The 22,842-nt window shown below is 46.4% G+C and overlaps 1 protein-coding gene across 3 annotated transcripts in view; it reads left to right on the top strand.

Moving 5' to 3' along the window:
* Positions 1–22,842, top strand: part of hlk (hulk) — a 135,815-nt gene that overhangs the window by 24,991 nt on the left and 87,982 nt on the right. For all 3 annotated transcript variants that reach the window (XM_065434514.2, XM_065434512.2, XM_065434513.2), the window contains exons 2-7: positions 7,448–7,630; positions 11,673–11,813; positions 13,172–13,354; positions 17,951–18,094; positions 18,830–19,012; positions 20,076–20,207. In XM_065434514.2, the coding sequence (XP_065290586.2) occupies positions 7,448–7,630; positions 11,673–11,813; positions 13,172–13,354; positions 17,951–18,094; positions 18,830–19,012; positions 20,076–20,207 (966 nt within the window). The remainder of the gene's footprint in view (positions 1–7,447; positions 7,631–11,672; positions 11,814–13,171; positions 13,355–17,950; positions 18,095–18,829; positions 19,013–20,075; positions 20,208–22,842) is intronic.

Genomic DNA, 22,842 nt, shown 5'->3' with positions numbered 1-22,842 from the left:
CTTGGCGGGTCGACGGGAACGCTGTCGCGTTCCACTCTTGAAGGCGAAGCAGAGTAACGCCTGAGTTGTTTCTTCGTCTAGCCGAACCAAATATAGCCAAGCAACACAGCAGTTCACCAGGCTAAACAGTGGTTCAACAACTAAAATAAAGGCTAGTATGCTTCGCATCCTGGGCTTAACCTTAGCTAAGCCACAGCCATTTTTTTCTTTCTTGTTGTCGAATCTGAAACTCAAGCATGAATTGTGCTTGCGTTCAGTGCAAATTTAAACACACGCGATGTAGTTGGTAAATGAAAACCGCTCTGTGTTTTTATCTGAGGAAAGTATACCTTTCCTTATCCTAAGCAGCCAATGTCAAGAGAGAGACAAATTTTCTTGTTGGCATATTAATTCTGCAGTTCAAATCCGGCCACTGCCAAGCGCACATACTGAGGTGGTGGCCTTCGAGCAGTGCGCGGACATGGTGCACTGTTCGGCCCAATGGCGGCACGCGGTCTCTTCTATCTACGCTGTCACGTGCACGGCGCAAGTGTTGACTGCACATCATTCTCGTGTGGCCTCGCTCTCTGAGTTGACCCTGTCGAAAACGAAACTTTGAGAGATGCCCACGAAACTTCTTGCGCAAGATTTGGTACTGTGGCACTTACTCGTATCGTGTCCGGATTTTCAAGCTCAGCGAAACTGCGCAAACGTGACTGCTTTCGCTTCAGGAATTATTACAGCCTTTCAATTTGTGGACGCGTTTACTGAATCCTCTTTGTTCGTTATTGCAGCTATTGCACAAATCGCAAAATACGTTGGCGTTTTGCATCGACAAGTACCGATTGACGAAGCGGAAGCGTGCCTCCGATACGTGCACGCGAGGCAGCTGATGCACTGCACGGAGGTATACCGCACAGCATGTCCTCTAAGTCATCGCTTTTCGTCGGCGCAGTTTCGGACAGGCTTTCACTGCGCTTCGTGGAATTACCCAGCCGGGGTGCGAGACGAGCAGGCACTCTCCTGTTGGCCGCCCTTATTCAACTTCTTTCGGCCAATCTCATCACCGAGTCGGCCGCGGAAGAGTGCCTCAAGGGAACGGCACACACTTCGCCCACCGTGTTTATGCGGTTCTCCCCAACTACGACTGTGCGCTCAGTGGGTATAAAGGCGGTCCGCTAGATTATCAATGCCTTCGGTGGGCAGGCGTGAAAAAAAAAGGGTAAATGAACGAGGCAAGTATTTGAGCGAGGCGCAAAATATAACAAGCCAGTCCCGCCATCATGCTGTGAGAAGGAACGAACGTCGAAGAGGAGCAATGATAATGGAGGATGCGACATTCAAGACAAGATAAAGAGCGCCCAACTGCTCGCTTAGCGGCCCGAACGCGTCGTCGAAAAGAAAGCGGCATTCAAAGACGCCTCTGGGGAAAAAGCACCTTCTGAAATACAGAGACATTCAAGTAGTAAGCCTCGATTGCCTTACGAAAGAATCAACGCCATGTAGTGAAGGATAGAACAATTGAAACAAGATGGGATGACATTAATGTCGTGCTAAGAATAAAGTATAACCAAGATTAAACCCGTAATATAAACGAAAAAGCCTTTAACCGGTCTTACATGGGCAAAATTTAAAGCGATAGAAAGGCAGGGAATGAATACGTCGAGCTTTAGGTGCTACGTGCAAATATTTTTATGGCTGCAAACAATACGGTGCAAGTTTCTGCGACCAAGTAAAGGGGAATATAAATAATGAAACGGTATTAATGATTGCATTTTGATTTGCAGAACGAACGCACAGCCATATTGGTGCCCAGAGCATTTAAGAAGCTCCTGGGCACGCATGAACATTCACGATAAGTACGGGGGCATTCAACAAAAAGCTTCGCTTTAAAACGTGAGCGACGACGCCGACACTCGGCACGGAGAGCTGGAAGACAGTTCGATGTCGGACGGTTGACGAGACGCGTTGATTCAAAGGCGCAGTGCCATCGCCGTCGCGGCGACGCCCGGCGTCGAGCTCAGCTCTCGGGGCGGAGCAAGCGGCCGCTGAGGCCCCCCGGTGAACCCGAAAGGAAGGACGCGCGTTCCTTCTTTCATTCACATCGTTATCTCCGACACCTAGATTCCGTAGTTTAATATTGGGGACACTTTCTCTCGGTCCCTTTTATGGGTTCAACATCTTCGAAGGAGGCACCGCGTAACACAGCACTAGTCTTCCACTGCACTGTTCTTGTCGATGGTTGATATCTCCAACCTGCACTACTAAGGTGTACACCTTTGGTAGTCATTCGTTCTCGTGTAGGCGCTGTCCGAGTAAGTTTAGAGAAGGTTTATTCAGCCGCTCCTGAACTGACGCGTGTCTCAGAATAAGAAGATCACCGTAAAAAGAAAAAAAAAGGGGGGGGGGGCGGGGTTAGGGGGCGAACAAAGCGGGAGATGGTGGCACACCGCGAAGTAGGGCACTGCAATAATGAAGCAACTAGCTCGCACTATAAGCGACACCAGCACGCAAGTAAACCTCGGTGATGTATGTCGGCACGTTATGAGAATTCTATACTTTAATGAAACAAAAAATGCTTTGCTTCTCAATCCAGGCAGTTCGGCCAGTCTTTTTAATAGGCAAAAACTGGCGACGCTTCGCTCTTCAGTTCTTGAAAACTTCGATATTTTCGTTTTGTCTTCGTTCTACGTTTCATGTTTAAGCTTTCGAATTACGCTGCTGCGAAAAGAAGAGCGTTGAGTTTCAGGAATAACAAGAACGATGAGGCCTATTGTCAGGAATGTTGAAACGATCCCCGACGAGTGCGCGTCGATCGAAGCACGCGCTTAAGGAAGCGACTTTTTCTACCCTCGATCGAATTCTTGTTTGTTTGCGATATGAACGAATTTCCAGGGTGGAATGCACGCTTTAATATTCTGTCATTGGCATTCATAGGTATCGCTCTGAAGTTACGCTGCAGGTTCGCGCATGCATCGTACAAAAATGTAAGAACGAATACAAAGCATTAGACATATGCCATGTGGGTTAAGAGAGACAATATGCTGCGGCATTTCCAAAAATGCTTTCATTTATTCTTTTTTCTTAATATTTGGTTTCTTGTGGCTGTTCACGCTCTAGATTGTCGTTGTTATCTAGTTTCGACGCATAATAAAAGTTTACGCGCGCATCAGCGGGGAAAGAACTTGTTTCCTTTTTGACGGCGTTTGCTCGCTTTTCTGGCCGGACAGCGCAGCAACAAATGACGATGCATGGGAGATCGTTAAACTTACGGCCTCGTGGAAATGGGCGGACGAAGAACTCCCTTTTACGCCGCCTTCCAGCTTTTGTATTTCTCACGTGGTCGGACGAGGTCACTATATTTCTGTGCTCCCTAAGTAGGCTGTCAGTGTCAGGATATGCGCTTGCAAGGGAACCGTAATTTATTCGCAAGCTTACCGGTTAGGCACAAAAAAGGACTTCTCTTGCGCCCACATATCCCACACATACGTTCTGGCCTAACCGCTGTACAATACATCGGCTAGCCAGAAGACGACAAACTGTACTTGCTCGCTAATAATTGCTTTAAAAAAATGAACATCGGTCTACATTAATGGCGCTGCTTCTAACATTTGACATCGTTGTTCTAACAAAAAGGACAAATGGAGGAGCAGAGATAGGTTTGGAATGGCAGCTTGTGACTTCAATTTAAATTTGGAGGATCTTTGTATATCTATATCTATGTATATATATATAGATATATCTATCTATATATTTATCTAACACGCACACGCTAATGTATCGATTTCCGTCATAATGAAGGAAAGTTCCCGAAAGTTTCTGTGACCGCATGACATTTTGTCTCCCTTCTGTCCTTGTTCGCTGGCGCTAAAGATGTTTTCCAGTTTACCAACATGCCGAACAAATGGCAATCGGGAAATTTTAATGCATCGCGACGTTCGATCTGCTAACACGCTGCAGTGCCTCAAGAGGACAGGTGCGAACGCAAAAGCTCCCCGGCGCTTGTTCAAATGCCGTTTGGATGGAACGTATCACCGCAGTAGGACAGGGCGCATCGCGCCGTCTACAACATGCGCGACGGATGCACTTAACCTACTGAAAGCTGGCTTCGCCGCATTTGATGGTGGTGATAGGAGCAGACAACTTCAATTTTCAAGCGATATAGGAAAGCTGTTCGACTAAAATTCGAGGAGTTTCGGCTTGCGTGATAGCTGCGAGCTGATTAGTGCCACGTATATATCAGTGGTCGACAAAAGGCCAGCACACAATTTCTCTTCTGTTGCTATGATGCGCATTTTTGCAACTGTAGTATACGGCGTCTTGTGTCAAATGCCTCGGATGAAAATGAGCGTCATGATTGCGCATCACTGACGGTGTTGGAAGATAATTACTAAGCTCGTTGTATGCCTAGAAGTGCACCGTCAGCGTTCGTAGGGGCAGAGGCAAGGTTCGGAGGCAGTCGGCCGAAACGGTGCGGCCAGGCGTGGACGCCCTCGAGGCGACGAGGGATTTTCGAGGGCGCCGCTGGCTCCCCCTGGCTGTCCGCGGCTGCTGTTCCTCGGTTCTCTCGTATTTGCCTCGCGCAAGCGCATTCGACTAGCAGAAGAGCATTGTCGGAAGAGGGCTAGTTATTCCGAAGCCGAGAGGCCTCGCCTTTCCCAAAAACGTAAGACGCAACGAAGAGAGGAGTATGTCGTATCTTTCAACGAGGTAAGGCAGAAAATAAACATGGGGGTTTGTGCAGAAGCGTAAAACAAAGGGGCAAGAAAGCTCATGCGGTGTTTTTTTTTTCCAGAAAGTGGTTTCCCGGATGGGTTTCCTTCTGAAAAGCGTGTGAGAGCTTCCTTCTCGCTTCGCAGGTTGATGCCAACTTTCCCTCTCGTTCATCTTGCGGGTTTTCACAGAACTGATTCGCTAGAAGCCCATACATATACAGGAGCGGAGCCGTACGGGATACCGAGGGAGACTCTGTACATTGAGCACCGGCATAAAATTAAAAATAAATGCAGTAAATACCTGATGTCGAGACGTATTTGGCAGCCCAAAAGATACTTGAATACTGCATACCATTCGCAAAGTGTTCTGCAGCAGCGCTCAGGTTGGTTGTGACGAAAAGAATAAAGAGGCGTTCGATACTATACAGTGAATTACATGGCGCAAATTTTACGTAAGTGATAAGTGCTATCCACTCGAAAGTGGATATATACAGGAGCGGAGCCGTACGGGATACCGAGGGAGACTCTGTACATTGAGCACCGGCATAAAATTAAAAATAAATGCAGTAAATACCTGATGTCGAGACGTATTTGGCAGCCCAAAAGATACTTGAATACTGCATACCATTCGCAAAGTGTTCTGCAGCAGCGCTCAGGTTGGTTGTGACGAAAAGAATAAAGAGGCGTTCGATACTATACAGTGAATTACATGGCGCAAATTTTACGTAAGTGATAAGTGCTATCCACTCGAAAGTGGCTATTCAGACTACAGAGTAAACACATCCGAGTTTCTCATAAGGACGGCGTTGCCATCCAACAAAAATTCGTCCCTGTTCGAGAATCGAACCTGAGTTTGCTTTGTATTTTTGTGCCACTCCCAGGCGGATGGAAACGTTGCCTTTTCATGAAGCGTCTTCCAGCTTGAGCATTTCCGCAGAAGTGATTTACTCACCACGCGAATTTCTTGCACGCGTTTGCGCGAATTTTGTGTACGAGTACAATACACTACTACTGCCTTACATTGAGAGTCAAGAAATGGCAGGTGGTTGTTTACAGCAGCAAGTCACGCAATGATTTCCAGCAATCGCCGAAAATCATCGCGTGACTGGAATCGCAACACGACCCCGCTTTATTCGCAGGCCTCCCAAGAACGTTTCCTGCAAAACACTCCGTTGTTTTCGGCCATGGGCACAACTGGTGTCTAAAGGTAGTAACGAACATGTTTTTTTTTGATCCAGACATTGATGAAGTTAACTTCGTTTTGCATAAATTTCACTGCTTCACTCCTTCAGCTGTTGCCGGTGGTATGGTTTCTACGCACAAGGTCGATCATAATTGGAACTAAGAACTAGTGCTACTGCCACGAATTGCCCAGAAAAACACCTCGCGACATTTTTTTTTTCTGATTAGCAATCCTATTAGTTTACCCTGGTGTATTTAGTAAGAAAATCCAGCTTCTACGCTGCAGAACTGAACGTCGAGCGGTTGCTCGCAAACTGGAGTGGAATCGGGTTTGCAAGCGCCATGATGCTTCGAAAAACGTCAGCGCCGCCAGTGATGCACATTAATCCCAGCTGGACGCCGGACTCCTTCGTTACTCGTGGACCATGTACAGACCTCACAGTAGAACATTATTCAGGTAACGCCGTAGTAGTGTTTAGCCAATGAAATTCAAGGCGGGCCGGGAGTCAGATCCCACGTCTTGGCACTAATAGTTCTTTAACCTGAATTTAGGAAGTCATGTCACAGAAGTGAGCGCTGGAGAAAATACGAGTACAATAATCGACTAATTTAATCATTAGGATTTAATGTCCGAAAGCAACACACTGTTACAGAGGGCACAGAAGGCCCTGCGTTAATTTTGATTCCCCGAGGTTGTTTGATGGGCGCACAAGGGTCGGTACACTAACGCATACGCATTGCACCTTCGCACCCCGTGGGAGTGCGGCCATCGATGCGGGCGCCGAGCGACCGACGTGTGTGCCTCTCCGTATCTCGCGCCAGATTTCAGTTCAAGAACATCGTTGCAAGCTCTGTGCTTTCTCGGTTACATTGTGTGACTCCTGTAACTGTGGCTGGCACTGCCAATCTTGCCAAGAGACGTCCTTATATTGCTGAGATTCGAATATTTATTCATTTTCTTGCGAAATCTAGTAACACGAATTTTCTGCACCATTTTCATCATTTAAAAGGGCACCCAGTGTTTCGGTTAGTAGTATATGAAATGGAACTTATGGTCACGCACAGCGTTAAACAAAACAAAAAAAAGAAGAGCCCTAACATTTACGAGCTAGTACGTTTTGCAGCTTTGGGATGGTATGAAAAATTGCGGCATTATACAGAGCGCCGAGCGCATTGCTGCGCCAGCTAAAGGACGCTGCCTGAAGTCCACACTCAAGGCGGAACGCGATTAGTTTGGCCGCCGCGCCCCTCCAGCTTGCTGCAAGGCCACGCGATGTGATGTTGGCTGCACGCAGGTCGCTGCACCTCACTGCAGGTGAGCGACAACGAAGGCTTTCGCAATTCGCGTGAGAGCCCGCTTCCCTGCATAATACAATTTTTCGCTCAAATAACTTCAATTCCTTCATGGCCTTCTGCGCATGTTGCATTTAGTTTTTTGTACATTTAGGGAACAACTGCCGCGGACCTAAACCAGTAGTGGCAAAATCGGTACATGTTTGTTTTACAAATAAATGTAATAATTTCGAATGAATCACTCTATTACTTTCCTTCTTTGTCTTTTCTACTGGCAGACACGAAGATCTGCAAAAACTGCGATGCCATCCTGGCCGAGTTGGAGCACATCAACGACGAAGCGGAGAAGTTCGGCGTGGCTTTCGTCAAGAACAGCGACCGGCCGACCGCAAAGAAGCTCGGCATCACCAAGTTCCCGTCGCTCGTCTACTTCCGGAACAAGGAGCCCACCATCTACGAAGGTGAGGCGGTCGACAGATGACGACACTGGGCGCGGCGTTGTGTTTAAGCCGTTACTGTGTGACTGAATTGCGGTACGTTATTTTGTGCATCGGTGAATTAACCTCCTTATTGAAGCGAACCAAGAAACGGTGGCTGCAAACATAGCGCAGTCAGCTGTCTATACACTTGTGCATTGGGAATCCAAGGAACTTGGGACACTGAAGGAAAGCAAACAACAGCATTTTCTCGTCGTCGCATAGCCACTGTGTAAGCGAGAGCGCCCCCCCCCCCCCCGCCCCCCCGATACTTATTGTGCGAATTTATCTGAATGCGGCTTATGAGGTGGCTCTGACTCTGAGCGCTGACTTCTGCTTATCTCCCAGGATGCATTAAATTCCTTAGTGTAACCAATATTTTTTGTTTCATGCAGAATACACCATGAAAAAAAAATGCTGATGTTTTTTTTTGCATATTTGCGTAAACACTTACAGTGTTCAGCGATTCTCGGACCCCATGGCTGCCAGCGCCACCAATAAGCGCTCGGCGCCGAACGCTGCGCACCTCCGCGCTTTCATCCCCTCCTCCTCCCCCCCCCCCCCCCCCCCAGAAAAAAAGCATCGTGGCTTCCCTTCCGGTAGCGCAAAAGGTGCCGGCAGCCACGGGCTCCGATTATCGCGTTTCGATTGCTGAGCACTGCACTTCTCGTTTCAGCGTTCTCCGTTACTAGAACAAAATCTTACTTTAACTTGCACACATCTTCTGCTACAACCACCGGAGAAAGCAATAAATGTTCGGCATGACGTTCGTCAGCTAATAGCCAACAGCCCACGAGATGCATGCTGGCGTAGTCGTCGTTTTACGGTTGGAAAGCTTTCTGAATTCCACCCTTGCTTTTTATTCGCCACGTTTTTGCACGTTAATGGCATTGATGTCATGACTTGTCCAAATCGCAACAAAAATTTAACAAGGAAAAGGACGAGTTATTAGTAATAAATGGCATACTTTATTGACACAATTTGCTGAAACGTGAGCGTGGCGGAAGCTTTCTGTGGAGCACGGTTGCTCGCAAAATAATGCTGACGCTATTTTTTTTTTCTTTGTCACAAACATGTCACCAGCAGTTTCTACGTTGACAATATTCCGAGCACGCTTCTAAAATACGCGCAACGCGTGCCTTGCTTTCCCATAGGCCAGCGCATACAGTTTGCAAGCCCCACTCTGCCGGAAGCTCTCGGAGAAAAGCAGTGTTTACCGAGCGGTTTCTGTTGGTCCTTTGGTAAACAGCCTGACTCACTCACCGAGCATGGCGTGGTGCGAATCACAAGCGGCGAGCGATTTCTCCGCACATTGCGGCGGCCGGGCGCCGTCGCGTGTGCTGCCGCCACCAGCGTGAATGGGTTCACCCTCGGCCCCTCTTAACATGCATGAGGCTCCTGATTTCTAAAATTCTGTTAGCGATAACGCGAAACGCCTCGTCTTGCGTTATCGCTAACAGAATTTTCAAAGCTCGCCCGTGACATTTAGCATAATTCTACTTCTTGAGCTAAGTTACTCTCAGAGGCAAATGGTATTCGTATAAAAAAGTGGGTCCGTGACTAATTAAAACATCTTGCTAATTAGTATTAAACTAATTAATTAACGCCACATACTGCAATTTACGAATTGTAGCCGGGTGACCTTTAAAGTCATATCCACTTGGAACGAACTATAAGGATGGCACTAGTTTCGGGATGTGCGTTCCCACAGTTTCTGACGGAATGCATTGGTGTTCCAGTAATTTTCGACCTTCCCTGCATAAAAAAGCCGTTTTGTTAAGAAAGTAAGTGGAACAGCATTGCGCTTTTACGGCAAGTTTGACGGTGCTTGCCTCAAAACCGGTGCTAGTTTCAAGATTTGTTCCAAGTGGAAGTACCGTGCGATACCCTGGCTTCAATTCATGTATTGCAATACGTATGCTCAACTAATTAGTTGAACATGTAATTAGTGATTTTTAATTATTCAATTATACGCACTGATATTCAGTGAATATAACGTATACCTCTTCGAATATTCCAGCTCAATAAGTATATTTGTGCTAAATGACACAGGCGATTTAAATAATTCTATTAATGTTAAAATAAAGCACCCGGTGTATACATGCACACACGGACATACTCGTACGTTTGTGTGTCCGGCATTGTCCTTGCACTTTTCTTTCGGCTGGTGTTTAAAATACGCGTTTATGACAGTTATAGTTAAGATAATCTCAGTATCATTTACTTAGCGCTCTTTCCCATCTTCGTTCAGTTACTGGTGTAATTATCCTCCTCTAGAAAATTTGCCACCGTAAATATCTTGGTCTTACATTCTCTAAGGGTTTCTGCTGGTCCCATCACGTTGAACTCATGTCCAACCGTGCGCTTAAAAAGCTAGGATACTTGCCACATACCCTCGGCCCCTCTTAACATGCATGAGGCTCTTGATTTCTAAAACAATAGTTCGTCCCGCACTCGAGTATGGTTCGGTCGTACGAAGCCCACACAAACGATCTGATAGCGACAAAGTTGAGTCTGCCCAGAAGAAAGCCGTACTCTTCATTTATCGTCGCTACGACAGACATTTTTTCCACCTAGTTCTTATCTTTGCAATATTCAGCTTACCACTCTCTCTCTCTCCGTCACCACGTCGAATCCTTGAACGTGCACTGAATAACTCTCCACGATTTACTCAGCTCAGCTCCACAATTTACTATCTACTCAGTAGCTAGATGACAACCGCTAGACCTACATCCACTATAGACACCGTCGGGAGTTGAACGCGTCTCCTTTTCAACGCTGCACCGATGTGTTTAAATACAGTTCTTTCTGCGTACTGTAGAAGTCTGGGATTCTTTACCCGGCCATGTTCAATCGTTAACGTCCGCTGAATTCTTCTAATACATTGTGAACCCCTGATCTTGCATTGCACCTTTTTTTCCTTATTTCTTTCTCATTTTTGTGTCCCGTACTTCCCGCTCCTGCAATAGCCGTTCGGGGCTGCAACATATTGAAATAAATAAATAAATAAATAAATAAATAAATAAATAAATAAATAAATAAATAAATAAATAAATAAATAAATAAATATGACAACAATGATGCAGCAGCGATGCCCATGTTACAACGTTCAGCGCCGCTCTCCTGTCAAGCAATGCTCTATAAGCTGCCTGATGATATTGGTCTTTCAATCTACAAGCACTGGTGTGGTGGGAAAATTATGAGCACAAGAGAGCGACCCTGTAAATACTCGCCCTCTTTGTTTGCCTCGGAGATTTTCTTTCCTCTTCTCTTTCTTCTTTCGTGTACTTGTGCCTAAAGCTTGCATTCAAAGGAAGCCGCTTTGAACTATGCTATAGATGAAGAACTATAGAAGAACTATAGATGAAGTAAGCAAAAATTTTGTATATTAAGGTAAGCTTCCCATTCTATGAACAGACCCTTGTATGGCCGAAGAGAGGGGGGAAAACGCAATAAGAAAAGATGGTAGTCGTTAAATGAAAGACGCAGTAAAAAAAAAGGGGGGGGGGAGCGACAGGGAGCAATGAGGAACTAAGGCACACAGTATTTTGTTCCCCTTCCCCCTTTTCACCACGCTTTGGTGCCTTCCTTTTCAAACAAGCCTCACCGCCCACCAGTGAACGTTTGTGTACTCCTCGTCTTAAAAACAGTGCAGCATCGTAGAATGCACAGCTAACGTAAACTACTGATGGTTTACATCGATTTACTATCTACAAAGTTGTGTCGTGCGTAAGCATTTGAGAGGCCACCTCAAAGTAAATTACATATCGTCACTGACCAGTAACATGACTGTCGTATCGAGGTCACGGGTATAAACTAGTCACGAATGGTTCTTACGGGCATACGTAGCTGTAGATTCGCACGGTGGTTGGCCGACGACTGCTGCAGCTTTCCCAACGCTGCACCACTGTAGCGAGGCGAAAACGAATTGCCCGGCCGGCCGCTGCGCTCGGCTGGAGGCGTGCCTCGAAGCTAGTCTTTGTTGCTCTCCTGTATTTGACACCGCTGATGGGCGTTTCGCGTGCAGGTGACCTGATGGACGAAGAGAAAGTGCTGGACTGGCTGACGAACTTGGAGGCCATGGAGCTGCCAGACCGGATAGAAGAGGTCAACGGAAAGATTCTGGAGAGTCTCATCAAGGAGAGTCAATACCTAGCCGTCCTCTTCTGTGAGCCTTCCTTCGTCTGTTTCTTTTTGTTTATTTTGTTTTGTTTTCCTGCTCTCAATGTGCCTAAAGTGCACCCCACTCAGAAAAAATAAGAAAAAAAAGACAGGGCGTCTGGGAGCTTAGACAAAGTATACGTAAGCGCCGCTTTCGCTGTTTTCTGCGAACACAGAAAAACATATACGACAAATGTTCGCAAGAAATCTCCTACATTCATATGCTAGTCAGAAGTGGTCGAAAACCCAAAATAATAATGCGCTGACAGAAACATTTTTACAGCGAAGCTGTTTGTGGCTAGGATCCCGTGATTTCTTCGCGGAGTAACGTCGACAGAAAGATATCATCATCCATGGTTAATACTTCCAAATGCGATGGTTCATACCCCCGTAAGGCAGAGGCTACAAGCACTCAGCAAAGTGAAGCGAACAGTGCATACATAGTTCAGAATCACGCATACAACATACAGAACAGCGTACGTTTCAGTAAAGAACACGCTCAAAACAAGCATCCGAACCACGTAATTTTATAAGGCTCCCCCGCGCCTACATGCAATGCGAAGCACGTAGCGCTCCCCGCATAGCTCTCCCGCGAAGAATTACTGTTGCGCAAGCTGCCGCGGCGACGGCAGCTTGACTGCAGCACACGAGGCAGGGAGTGACGCAACTGCACTTTCGTGCGATACTGGCCCTGCGCTTAGTGCACGTGAAAGAGCACTAAACGGTCAAAATTAATGCGATGCCCTTCACTAAGGCATTTCTCGCAGCCCCAGTACTGGCTTGGGGCGTTAAACCCAATGAATGAATCAGTGGATTATCATACTAATTGTTTAATGTCCTGCCAATTCTCTTACATACAGCTTTAAAGCAGTGTTGGCCCTTAGTATAACACAGAGAGACGCACTCTCCCACCGGGTAATTCTTAAGATCCTGGCCCGTGTCCACATTAGCTTAAATTTTCCGTCTGGCGACTAACACGCGTGTCCCACGGTTCATTCTCGAGTATGATCAATCCCGATGGGAACCGAATTTATCGACAGGAATTGTCGTCTTCCTTCCGCAGTTTGCACTAAGGAGCCAATCACGATCGAAAAATTCGAAGTTGGTCCGTTGGTTGGTTTCAAAACCTGGAAAACTGTTACGTACACAAACATGGATAGATACATAGATAGCCCACGGGAATTGCACGAATTATCTTAAGAATGCTAACGGATAATAAATAAATAAATAAATAAATAAATAAATAAATAAATAAATAAATAAATAAATAAATAAATAAATAATCGCATTAACGTCGGCAGTAATGCCGAAAAAGTTCCTGCCGGAATCACCAAGTGTCTCAGCTTAGCGTGCCTCTTTGTGCAGACAAGCAGAAGCACAAGGAGTCCGAAGCGGTGCTCACCGAACTCGAGAACATCGACGACGAGGCGGATGCACTCGGTATCGGCTTCGTCAAGATCTCCGAGACCGAGGTGGCCGAGGAGTTCGGCCTGGACCAGCTGCCGGCACTGGTCTACTACCGAAAGACCATCCCGCTGCTTTACGACGGTGAGCTCCGCAGAAGTGCGACGTGCCAGATATGCACCACAAGCACGTCACTCGGCAAATCGGGATTCCGAAAAATTGTAAAATTTCGGACAACGCTGAGAAGACGCAGGGCCGAAAGCACATAGGCCACCTGTGTGCTTCTAGTTGTTTGTCCAGCGTTCTTTCAGCGCTGCTTTAAACGCCTCAATTCCGGGAACGCACAAAAAGCATATCGCCTTTCTTCTCTACTTGCGGGTTTCCCTACGCTTCCCCCCCCCCTTTTTTTTTATAACTGCTTCTGATCGGCTGGCGCATTCGCAGCCATCTTGTGTCTTTTCACCATTGGGAAGTACCACTTCGTATACAAACCATTCTTGCCCCTGAATCCGTTCAGAACCACGTCAGCGTTTATTCAATGAAAGCTAATTTAGATATACCGACACTTCGGTCACGCCGCAAGTGCTTCCGCTTAAACCTCTATCACAAAATTTTGTTACACTAACCCAACACTTAAAAACGATATTTTCATCCCTCCAGATTACGTGCCTTCGCGGATCAATCATAAACTCGAGGTTAAAATTCCTTTATGAAGTACTGACACTTGCCATGCCTCTCTTTTGCTGCGAACAAGCAGTGACTGGAACCACCTTCCCGCCTCCATCGCTGCAGCCCGCCTTTAATGTTGCGATTAACAATTTATTATTAGAACACTCCTCGGGTCCTCGGAGCATGAAAATAAATAAATAAATAAATAAATGAATAAATAAATAAATAAATAAATAAATAAATAAATAAATAAATAAATAAATAAATAAATAAATAAATAAATAAATAAACGTGCGCTACAAACGGTTTTGTGAATAAGAACCGTGTTTTCACAGTGTTGCTTCCGAGTAGCGATATGACAGCTCAGTCGCCGGTTCCGTTCTTCCGGTATCGCCCAGCAGCAGGCTGCTCTTTTTCGTCCCATTTCCAGAGCAGTTACAGCGTTGCCGGCCCCTCGCACAAAGGCACGCGTAGCGTGTACAGCGCCAGTGTGCACCAGACTTTGTAACAAACGTGCTCGTTTTTCTTTGTAAGCCGAGTGCTACACCTTGCTCTGCTCTTGCTACTTCCTGGAGACATTGAGCTCAATCCTGGGCCATTTGATAAAGGTGAAACGGATTATTTGAAGAAGCTACAGGATACTGTCATGACTAAGCTGGACAACATTGACAGCAGGATAACTAACAATGATGCTAAGATGGTGGAAATAAACAGGGAGCTTGACACAACCCGGGGTCAGATGCGCAACGCTATGAAATTGGTACCAGAGTAAGCAACCGTAACTGAGGATCTAATTCTCATCAAGTAAAAGTTCTACAAAAGAGAAATGTGGACCTCGAGAATAAAAGCCGTAGATTAAACCTTGTGCTTTATGGGATAGATGACAACGACCGGTCTGAAACGTGAGAACAGTCCGAAACCTTGATTAAGAGCGTCTGCACTACCAATTTGGGAATTGAAGTCAATTGAAAGGGCACACCGGGTTGGCCATTTTAATGAACGGAACAGAAGACCCATTACTGTAAACTTTTCATCGGATAAAGAAAAGGGAGGTCATTCTGAAAAAGGCAAATAATTTTAAGGGTTCGCAGTATGGCGTGGAACAGGACTTCTCTTTTAAAATTCGAGCATTGCGAAAGAAACTCTGGGAATACGGGAAAGCAAAGTTATACTAAAAGCCGATAAGCTGATCATAAATGGCAGAGCATTTACATGGGACGATGAGAATGAAGAAGTTGTTGCCTTGTCTACACGGTGACACAGCAGTAATCATCGCCTTCATCGTGATTCAATTGTTGTAGTGGTACATTGCCCAAGTATAATAAACAAAAACAGATGAGTTTGCTGGATTGGTTGCGTCATTGAAGGCAGATATAGTGTTTGGTACTGAGTCTTGGCTCAACCCATCCATCGATGGCAAGAAGGCGTTCCCCAAGAACGATACTGCTTGTCGCAACGATAGGCCAGCTATTGGCGGCGGTGTTTTCTGGTTAGTTCACTCGTCCCTTTCGCCTGCGATGCTGAACGTCGGTCATGACGCAGTCGAGTCAGTATGGTGTACAACTGCGTTGTCTAAAACTTTTATTTTATCACTGGGGCGTTTTATCGGCCACCCAGTACATATTTCCGTGCTTTAGAAACGCTATATGATATCGTTTCGGAGGCATCTCATCGAACCATTTTACTAGCGGGTGATTTTAATTCACCAGACTTGAAATGGGAAAATGGTGCATGTGAAGTCCTAAATTGCAGGTCGTATTAATGTAGAAATGAAAAACATGGCTGATAGTTTTGGCTTGATACAGTATGTTTTGGAACGCACTAGACTTAGCCATACCCTAAATCTTCTGTTTTGTAAATCGGCTAATTTAGTTTATAATGTTGATATCATTCCAGGAATTAGTGATCACCACGTTGTCGTTGCAGGTATTAAAGCGAAAACTCAGCGCACTAAAAAGCGCACCGGCAAAAGGGTATTATTCTTTGATGAAGGTGACTGTCCATCAATTTCCGATAAACTGTGCGACTATTTGCCTGTTTTTGAATGTTTAGAGGAACACGATGTAGATTACTTGTGGAGCGTATTTAGAAATAGGTTACTTGAACTTACAGGGGACTTCATACCAAGTATTGATTCTGCTAGGCTTAAAAACGTAAAAACCATGGATCACCTTCCGTATTTTGAGGCTAATTAAAAAAAAAAGGCGCGTCTTTGAAAAATACAAAACAACACGAAAGGAGAAGTTCATTTTAAAAGTCTCCAGGAATTAACGCACGAGTACAAAAAACTGTTGAAAATCCGGAAGAACAACATTTTAAACTAACTAATGACAAAATGAAAATAAACCCTAAGCATTTCTGGCAGTACTTGAAGAGAAGTGAGTGTGATCCTGCTGGGATAAATGAAATTATTAGCAGTGAGCGCACTCTTTCTGACGATGTAGAAAAAGCGACGCGCTTAAACAGTTACTTTCAGCCAGTCTTTATTTCTAAATCTGCATGCAGTCCACATTTGTCTAATAGCAGCGCTCCTCGTTTGGATCCAATCGAGCTTCGCGTTAGCGGCATTGAAGCTCTGCTTAGAAATGTCAATGAAAGTAAGGCTGATGTCCCCGATGGTATCTCCCCAAGAATTTTAAAGCAGTGTGCTCGTCCTGTTTCATTTTACCTCTACCTGATATTTGAAATATCCTTATCAACTGGTCAGTTGCCACAGGACTAGCAAGTAGCATACGTTCGCATTTGTTCACATTTGTTTTAAGTGCATACTGCAGACAGAGCGCATTTCACGATCAAGACTGGCCAGTTTACACGATCACTGTTGTTCTTACAACGTGAACTGAGCCGAGCACAGTCAACAAAGGTGCGAAATCAAAAAGACGCAAACGCATAGGTCTGCAGCCGTATAACGTTTGCGCCGCTGTCAGCAGCTAGCGCGAAGCAATGCGCTTCTAGTGGCAAAGTCGCGGCGTTTAGGTGGGCCCGTTCGGCGATCGACTTTCCACAGACGTTGCGATCAACGAACGCCGTCGCCAAAAGTTCACACAGGAACATCACTGCCTGGCCTCCGCAATCGAGGAAGCTGCAACAGCTCCCTCTAAAATTGATTTGTACCGAAACCGCTTCAAATGCCAGGGGCGGAACAGCAGGCGACAATATTTCTTCTTATTTATTTCATGATATTGGAAACGTAGGCAACTTCGCGACTGTCCTGAATATAATGTTCAGAGACAGTCCATGGCATCTGTTCTAGCGCACCTGGACAATAGACCATTGTCAGTTGCAACCATTTTCACACATCGCCGACAGAAGACATCGCAGCTGAAGGCGACGAAGGGACTACTTCGGTTTATGAAGGATACGGGCTTGGACAAGCGGCTGTGACAGTGATATCGCGTACTGCGCAAGACTGACGGACTGTAACTGACGATGTGTTCGCTGTGTTATGTGCTCTCTCTCTCTCTCCTCCCATCTTTCATCTCCCCCATCCCGCTCCCATGTGTAGGGTAGCAAACCGGTTAAGCGAAACTGGTTAACCTCCCTGCCTTCCTTCTCCACTTTTTCCTTCCTTCCTTCATAGCTGGCTTTTCCTCAAAGTTTGGCTCTCTAATGAATATACAGAAATTAGATGAGGAAATGTGTAAATAAAAAAAATATATACACGCACTGACGAGTACTCAGCATTGACGGGCTGGAATCAGTGAGCAATCTAATGGGCAGAATAAGACATTAGGTGCATTGTGCACGTAAGTATACATGGCGGCCAAAAAACAATAACAAACAATTGAAGAAAGCAATGGCATTTGCAAATTAAGTATCAGTCATAAAGGTAAGAAAACAAAGCGTGGAATACGTCGAGAAAGCAGGCGACGACGCATGAACTTACCAGAATATGTGACTGGCTGGATTCTTGCGTTGAGATCCACCACCGTAAATTTATCATAATTACTTTTTAATGCCGCTATAACCTTTAGAAGGGCCAAATTGCAAAGCCAGCAAATGCATAATGTGACAAGATTGCCTAAACGTAGACGATTCGTGCTGTGTAACCAACCACCTTCTGCGTCGCAGGCGATTTAAAAAACGAGGAGGACGTGCTCAAGTGGCTCCAGCAGTTCATGGACACTGGCGACGACACGGACATCATAGAGGAGGTTTCCGCGGATGACATGTATGCACTCATCGAGAAGACCGAGATCCTGGCCGTCTTCGTCTGTGAGTCGCCGTTTGCGCTGCCTTAACGCACGGGTCTCCGCGGCTCAAACTGCGCGCACTTGCAGCCACGGTGTCGGACGAAAGGGCGTCTTCGCATTTTGACCGAAATGTTTTGCAATGCCTAGCACCAGCAAAGTCATCGCATATCGTTATGGGGGCATCAATCAGTTTCTTTCTTGTGAGCCAATGTTCCTTGTAGGAAGTTTACATTTCTTGTTCATTAGTTCACTTTCGTGTTGGATACCGCAGCGTCCTTATGCGCCATTCGCACCAGTTAGCGTGGTGCACGTTCCAGCCATTTGGCCATGCGTAGGTCAGCCTGCAGTAGTGATGTGCATTGCCTTGCGCGCAGCGCTCACGCACCCTCCCTCTTTTCCTCCCGCTTCCCCCACGCGCGGCTCGTCTTTCCGTTTGTACTGCAGCCGCCCAATTCCCGTGTATGCGCGCAATCGTCTCGGACGCTTTCCTTCCACTTTCTCTCTCTTCCCATTCCTCAGTACAGTGTAACAAGCCAGAAGCAACATGGTTAACCTCCTTGCATTTTCCGTTTTCTCCAGGTCGACATGACTTGTGAATCGCGATTTTTCCCGGAAAAGCGGCCCAACTAAAGTACAAACGTACTGCACACGTGTTCAGCTATGTGTGGTGGTACCGCAATAAATAGTCTCGCAGATAACTAGCGGCGTACGCACCTTGGGGAAAAAAAAAGAGCACTAAACGAGCTTCTCTCTGCAGACGACGCGAACGACGTGAAGAGCAAAAAGATCCTCGAGGAGCTGGAGGCGATCGACGACGACGCCGACCAGCACGGCATCCCGTTCGTCAAGACGGACGACGTGGAGTTTGCCAAGAAGTACGGCTGGGACACGCTGCCCGTCCTGATATACTTCGAGAACGAGGTGCCCACCGTGTTCAAAGGTGAGGGCGCACGGGTAGCACTGTGGGTGCACTTGGTGCGGGCCCACCGGTCGTAGAACCAATTGTGCCTTTCTTGCTTACTTAAGGGGACACTAAAGAGAAACACCGAGTCGCTTTGGCGTTCTTCAAGAAATGTGCTTTCGTTGAATTGGCGTTAATAGGTTGACTAGTAAAGGGAACGTGACCGTCAAATTTTAATTTTTGAATTTCTCGCCGAAACCCCAGTGCAGGTACACCAGCGTGACGTCACAGACCACAAATTATTTTTTTCGCATTTCGGCCGCTGTGGCTCAGTAAAAGTTTTTGAAAGTTCTTACATTCAGTCTTTGACTCTATTAAAGTACGACGCAGTCCCATTCGTTTTCACCGATAAAATGTTAACTAGGCCAGAGCCGACGGCCCCAAAATCCATGACGCCACGGTGCGGGAACCTCGAGGCGCCACTAGTCTTCCGCTTCTGGTGCACCAAGCGTCTTCTTGATTTCGAGAGTGGCTTTCTCGGCATTTGATAACTTACCAATGCTGAAAGCGTCCTCCTCTTTAGCGTCCCTTTAAGGCAGTGCGTTTGCCATTAAATGCCGGAGCCATAAACGTAAATAGTGCACCAAGTTGTGAAATCGAGTTTCCTTAAATAAACAAAAGAACGGCTTATACCAAGAATCCAGTACGGATGAAAATTTCGCTCCAAACACGTTCTGTGTTGGTTTCCGCACGCAACGCGACGGCTGGCAACTGCTGCCTGTGGCCGACCTCGTAATGCACGCATAAACTCACGCACGATGTCACTTGCTGCTGAACTGAAAGCCGGAGGCACTGAGGTTTTTTTTGGGCGCACGCGTCGCCTCCGGCTGTAGGGTAGTTGACCTTGATCATTGTCGGGCGGGTCCCTTCCAGCAGGCTATGAATAAAGTCATGGAAATATCACTTGTTTCGGTCGTGGAAAGCAGATATTTCACTATTATAATATTAGCATTGCCTTTTGACAATACGTTGCAATCATGAACCGATATGAGTATCGTATGCGGAGTTTAACTGCTGCCGCGATGACGTTACCCGCATCCAGGGGACCTGAGCAACGAGGAGAAAGTGCTGAGCTGGCTGGTGGAACAGAAGATGAAGGACGAGATCGAGGACGTGTCCGAGGACGTTTTCGACGAGCTCGTCGAGAAGGCTGACTATCTCGCGGTACTTTTTTGTAGGTTCTAACTCTCAGTCAGTCATCACAACAACTGCCTCACTAATACTGCCTCGCGTAACGCTCTTTCACGGTTAAATAGAACAGAGTTTGGCCGGAGTCATTTTGCCATGCCAGTTGCGGAGCTCCTCTGCAAAGGTCTGCCGTGCCGAGAGATAAATTCTTGAGACTTTGCAGATGGATCCGACCGCTACCATTGATTAACATATTGGAATTCCTTTCTTCTTTAAATCTGGTACCAGCGTTCCTTGTGCATCTCTGTGCACAGATTCTCTGTGCATCAGAGGTTATGCCTGAACTGATTGATGTATCGTGTATAGAAACTTCAGGCCTACGGAAAGGTCTGCAACTGGCATAGTCCAAGAGGAGGAGGAGGAAAAGAAGTAAGGAGAGGTAGGGATGTCAACCAGACGAACGTCCGGTTCGCTGCCCTATACGGGGAAGGGGTTTAAGGGATGAAAAGGAAAAGACAGGGAGGGAAGAAGGTACTGTCAATGTGAACACGAGCGGTCGTCCATTTCACGTGTAAAATCGGTCACTGATGCCAGTCGATTTCATGAATTGTAGCAGTACCCGCGTCGCTTTGTAAGCCTGCGACACGGGGGGCCATGGTCCGAGAATCTTAGAAAATGGTCTGCTGTCCCGTCAGTTTAACACCCTCTGAAGAACGTCGCGTTCGATGTCGTAGAGATTACAAAAACACAACACGTGCTCTATCATCTCTTCACAGTTGCTCGAGCAACAGATCGGTGTGTCAGACATTCCAATAAGGAATGAGTAGGCTTCCGTAAAAGCCACCTCTAACCAGAGGCGGTACAGTAAAGTTGCATCACGGCGGGAGAAGTTCGACCGATGTAATCTGCAGGTGTTCCACAAAGTTTTCGTCTTGTTCTGAACAAGTAAACGAAGACCCCTCGCAGCGTTTCTTGATAAGGGTATAGGAACTTTGAGGGTTCCTTTACGGGCTGACCGGGTGGCATCATCAGCAAGGTCGTTTCCGTATGCTGCGGAAGCCGCAGTGAACTAAAGCGCGGAAAGCATTATTAAAATTGCTTGTTAAAAGTAAATGGTAAAAAAAAGCGCGAAGCATAGCACAGACGGGATAAAAAGATGGACAAGCGGTCGAGTCGCAATTGATTTATCCCCTAAAGAAAAAGGCGTGGATTCGTCGGTATAGAGGCTGCATAAAGTCAAGGTGCCTAAAGTCAAGTCGAGATCAGCAATACGCACAGAACTCTTCTAACGTGAAAACAAAGATTAGACCAACTATCGTAGCAGCCGTTCGGATAAATATAAATCATCGTCTTTCAGTCGCAATGACGCTTCGCTAATGCAACTGTGTTCTTGAACAACACGTCTTTGTAAGCCGTGAAGGCACATCACTCATGACATTAAAAAGTCCCATTCGGTCGAAGCGGGAGGCCCTAGACACTTTGCTTACTATATTGGTTACGGTCACTATTCAGTGGGTGGGCCGCTCTGTCTGATAAATTTGAAGTGTTCCAGTGACGTTTAACACGTTTTGAGCGCTTCTTTAAAAACGATCAGGGCCCTTCTTCAGAAACAAGTTCTTGCGAGGGCATACTACTTTGCTACTGTTGTGTGTAATTGGCTTTTGCTCTATATTTTACGGCCTGGGGCCTGTTTAATTTTCACAAATTAGGTGTTTTGGAGTAGCAATTACAAGAATATGAAAAATACAAGCTGCAGTGTTCAACTGATTTTTCTGCTTCAATTTTAATCAAACAGCTGCGTTCTGTGAGCTTACTGTCACCGTCATATTTTATGCATCAGCTTGTGGCAGTTCAGTTGACTTATTTCATTTATCCTTCATACACCTGCACCTCAAAGGCGAATGACAGTCTCGCATCTGCATCTTAGATGACAAGAAATGCTGCAACTAATTCGAAACCTTGCGCGGTATCAGTGCCCGCGGCAAGCGATGAAGTTTCCGAGGAAATTTGCGAGCCGCGAGCGCGCAAGTCTTATCCAACCGCGCACTTATTTCCCACTCAAGCGGTGTCACCATGGCAACAAAACGCTTGCGCAATGTTGTCCCGCTCTGGTGCACAAAACGCTGCGTTCCGCTCGTCGCTACTGGCAGAGTGTTTAGCATTTCTGGGAGACGTAATGTGTAGGTGAAAACAGCTCGACATACAAGCAGAAAAAGCTATACGAGACCGAGGGCATGCGGGGGTAAAATATTGATCGTGTGAATGGATCAACTTCAGGCAAATCTTCTAACCGATGAAGAATCAACAGAAACAGCGCTTTTTAACACGCAGGCACATACCTCCGCCTCAGCAAGAGCTCTTCCTGTTCGTTTTTTAACCATTGCGTTGCAGCTTGAATCGTAGCACTTCGGAGCGCATATGCTGGACTGTATAGTTCATTCGCTATTCGAGTCAGCCCTGTCTATCCTGAAGACGTCTCGACAAGGGGACTAGTCTTCATCAGTGCAGCAACTGCTAAGGAAAGCAGCTGCTGTCCTGACAAGTCCACTTTGCCGAAACGTTTGCTTGAGCGACATTGCTTGCTCAGCTGCTGATGATCACTTCAAGCCTCCACCGTCCTGTGAACTTCTGTCTTGCTCAGATGACACCTTATTTTCTTTGACGCCCTGGAGGGTGAACGG

This window comes from Dermacentor albipictus, chromosome 5 (genome assembly GCF_038994185.2).
Source record: "Dermacentor albipictus isolate Rhodes 1998 colony chromosome 5, USDA_Dalb.pri_finalv2, whole genome shotgun sequence".
Lineage (NCBI taxonomy): Eukaryota > Metazoa > Arthropoda > Arachnida > Ixodida > Ixodidae > Dermacentor > Dermacentor albipictus.
Note: the sequence above shows the minus strand (reverse complement) of the source record. Positions and strands in the feature narration are given on the sequence as shown.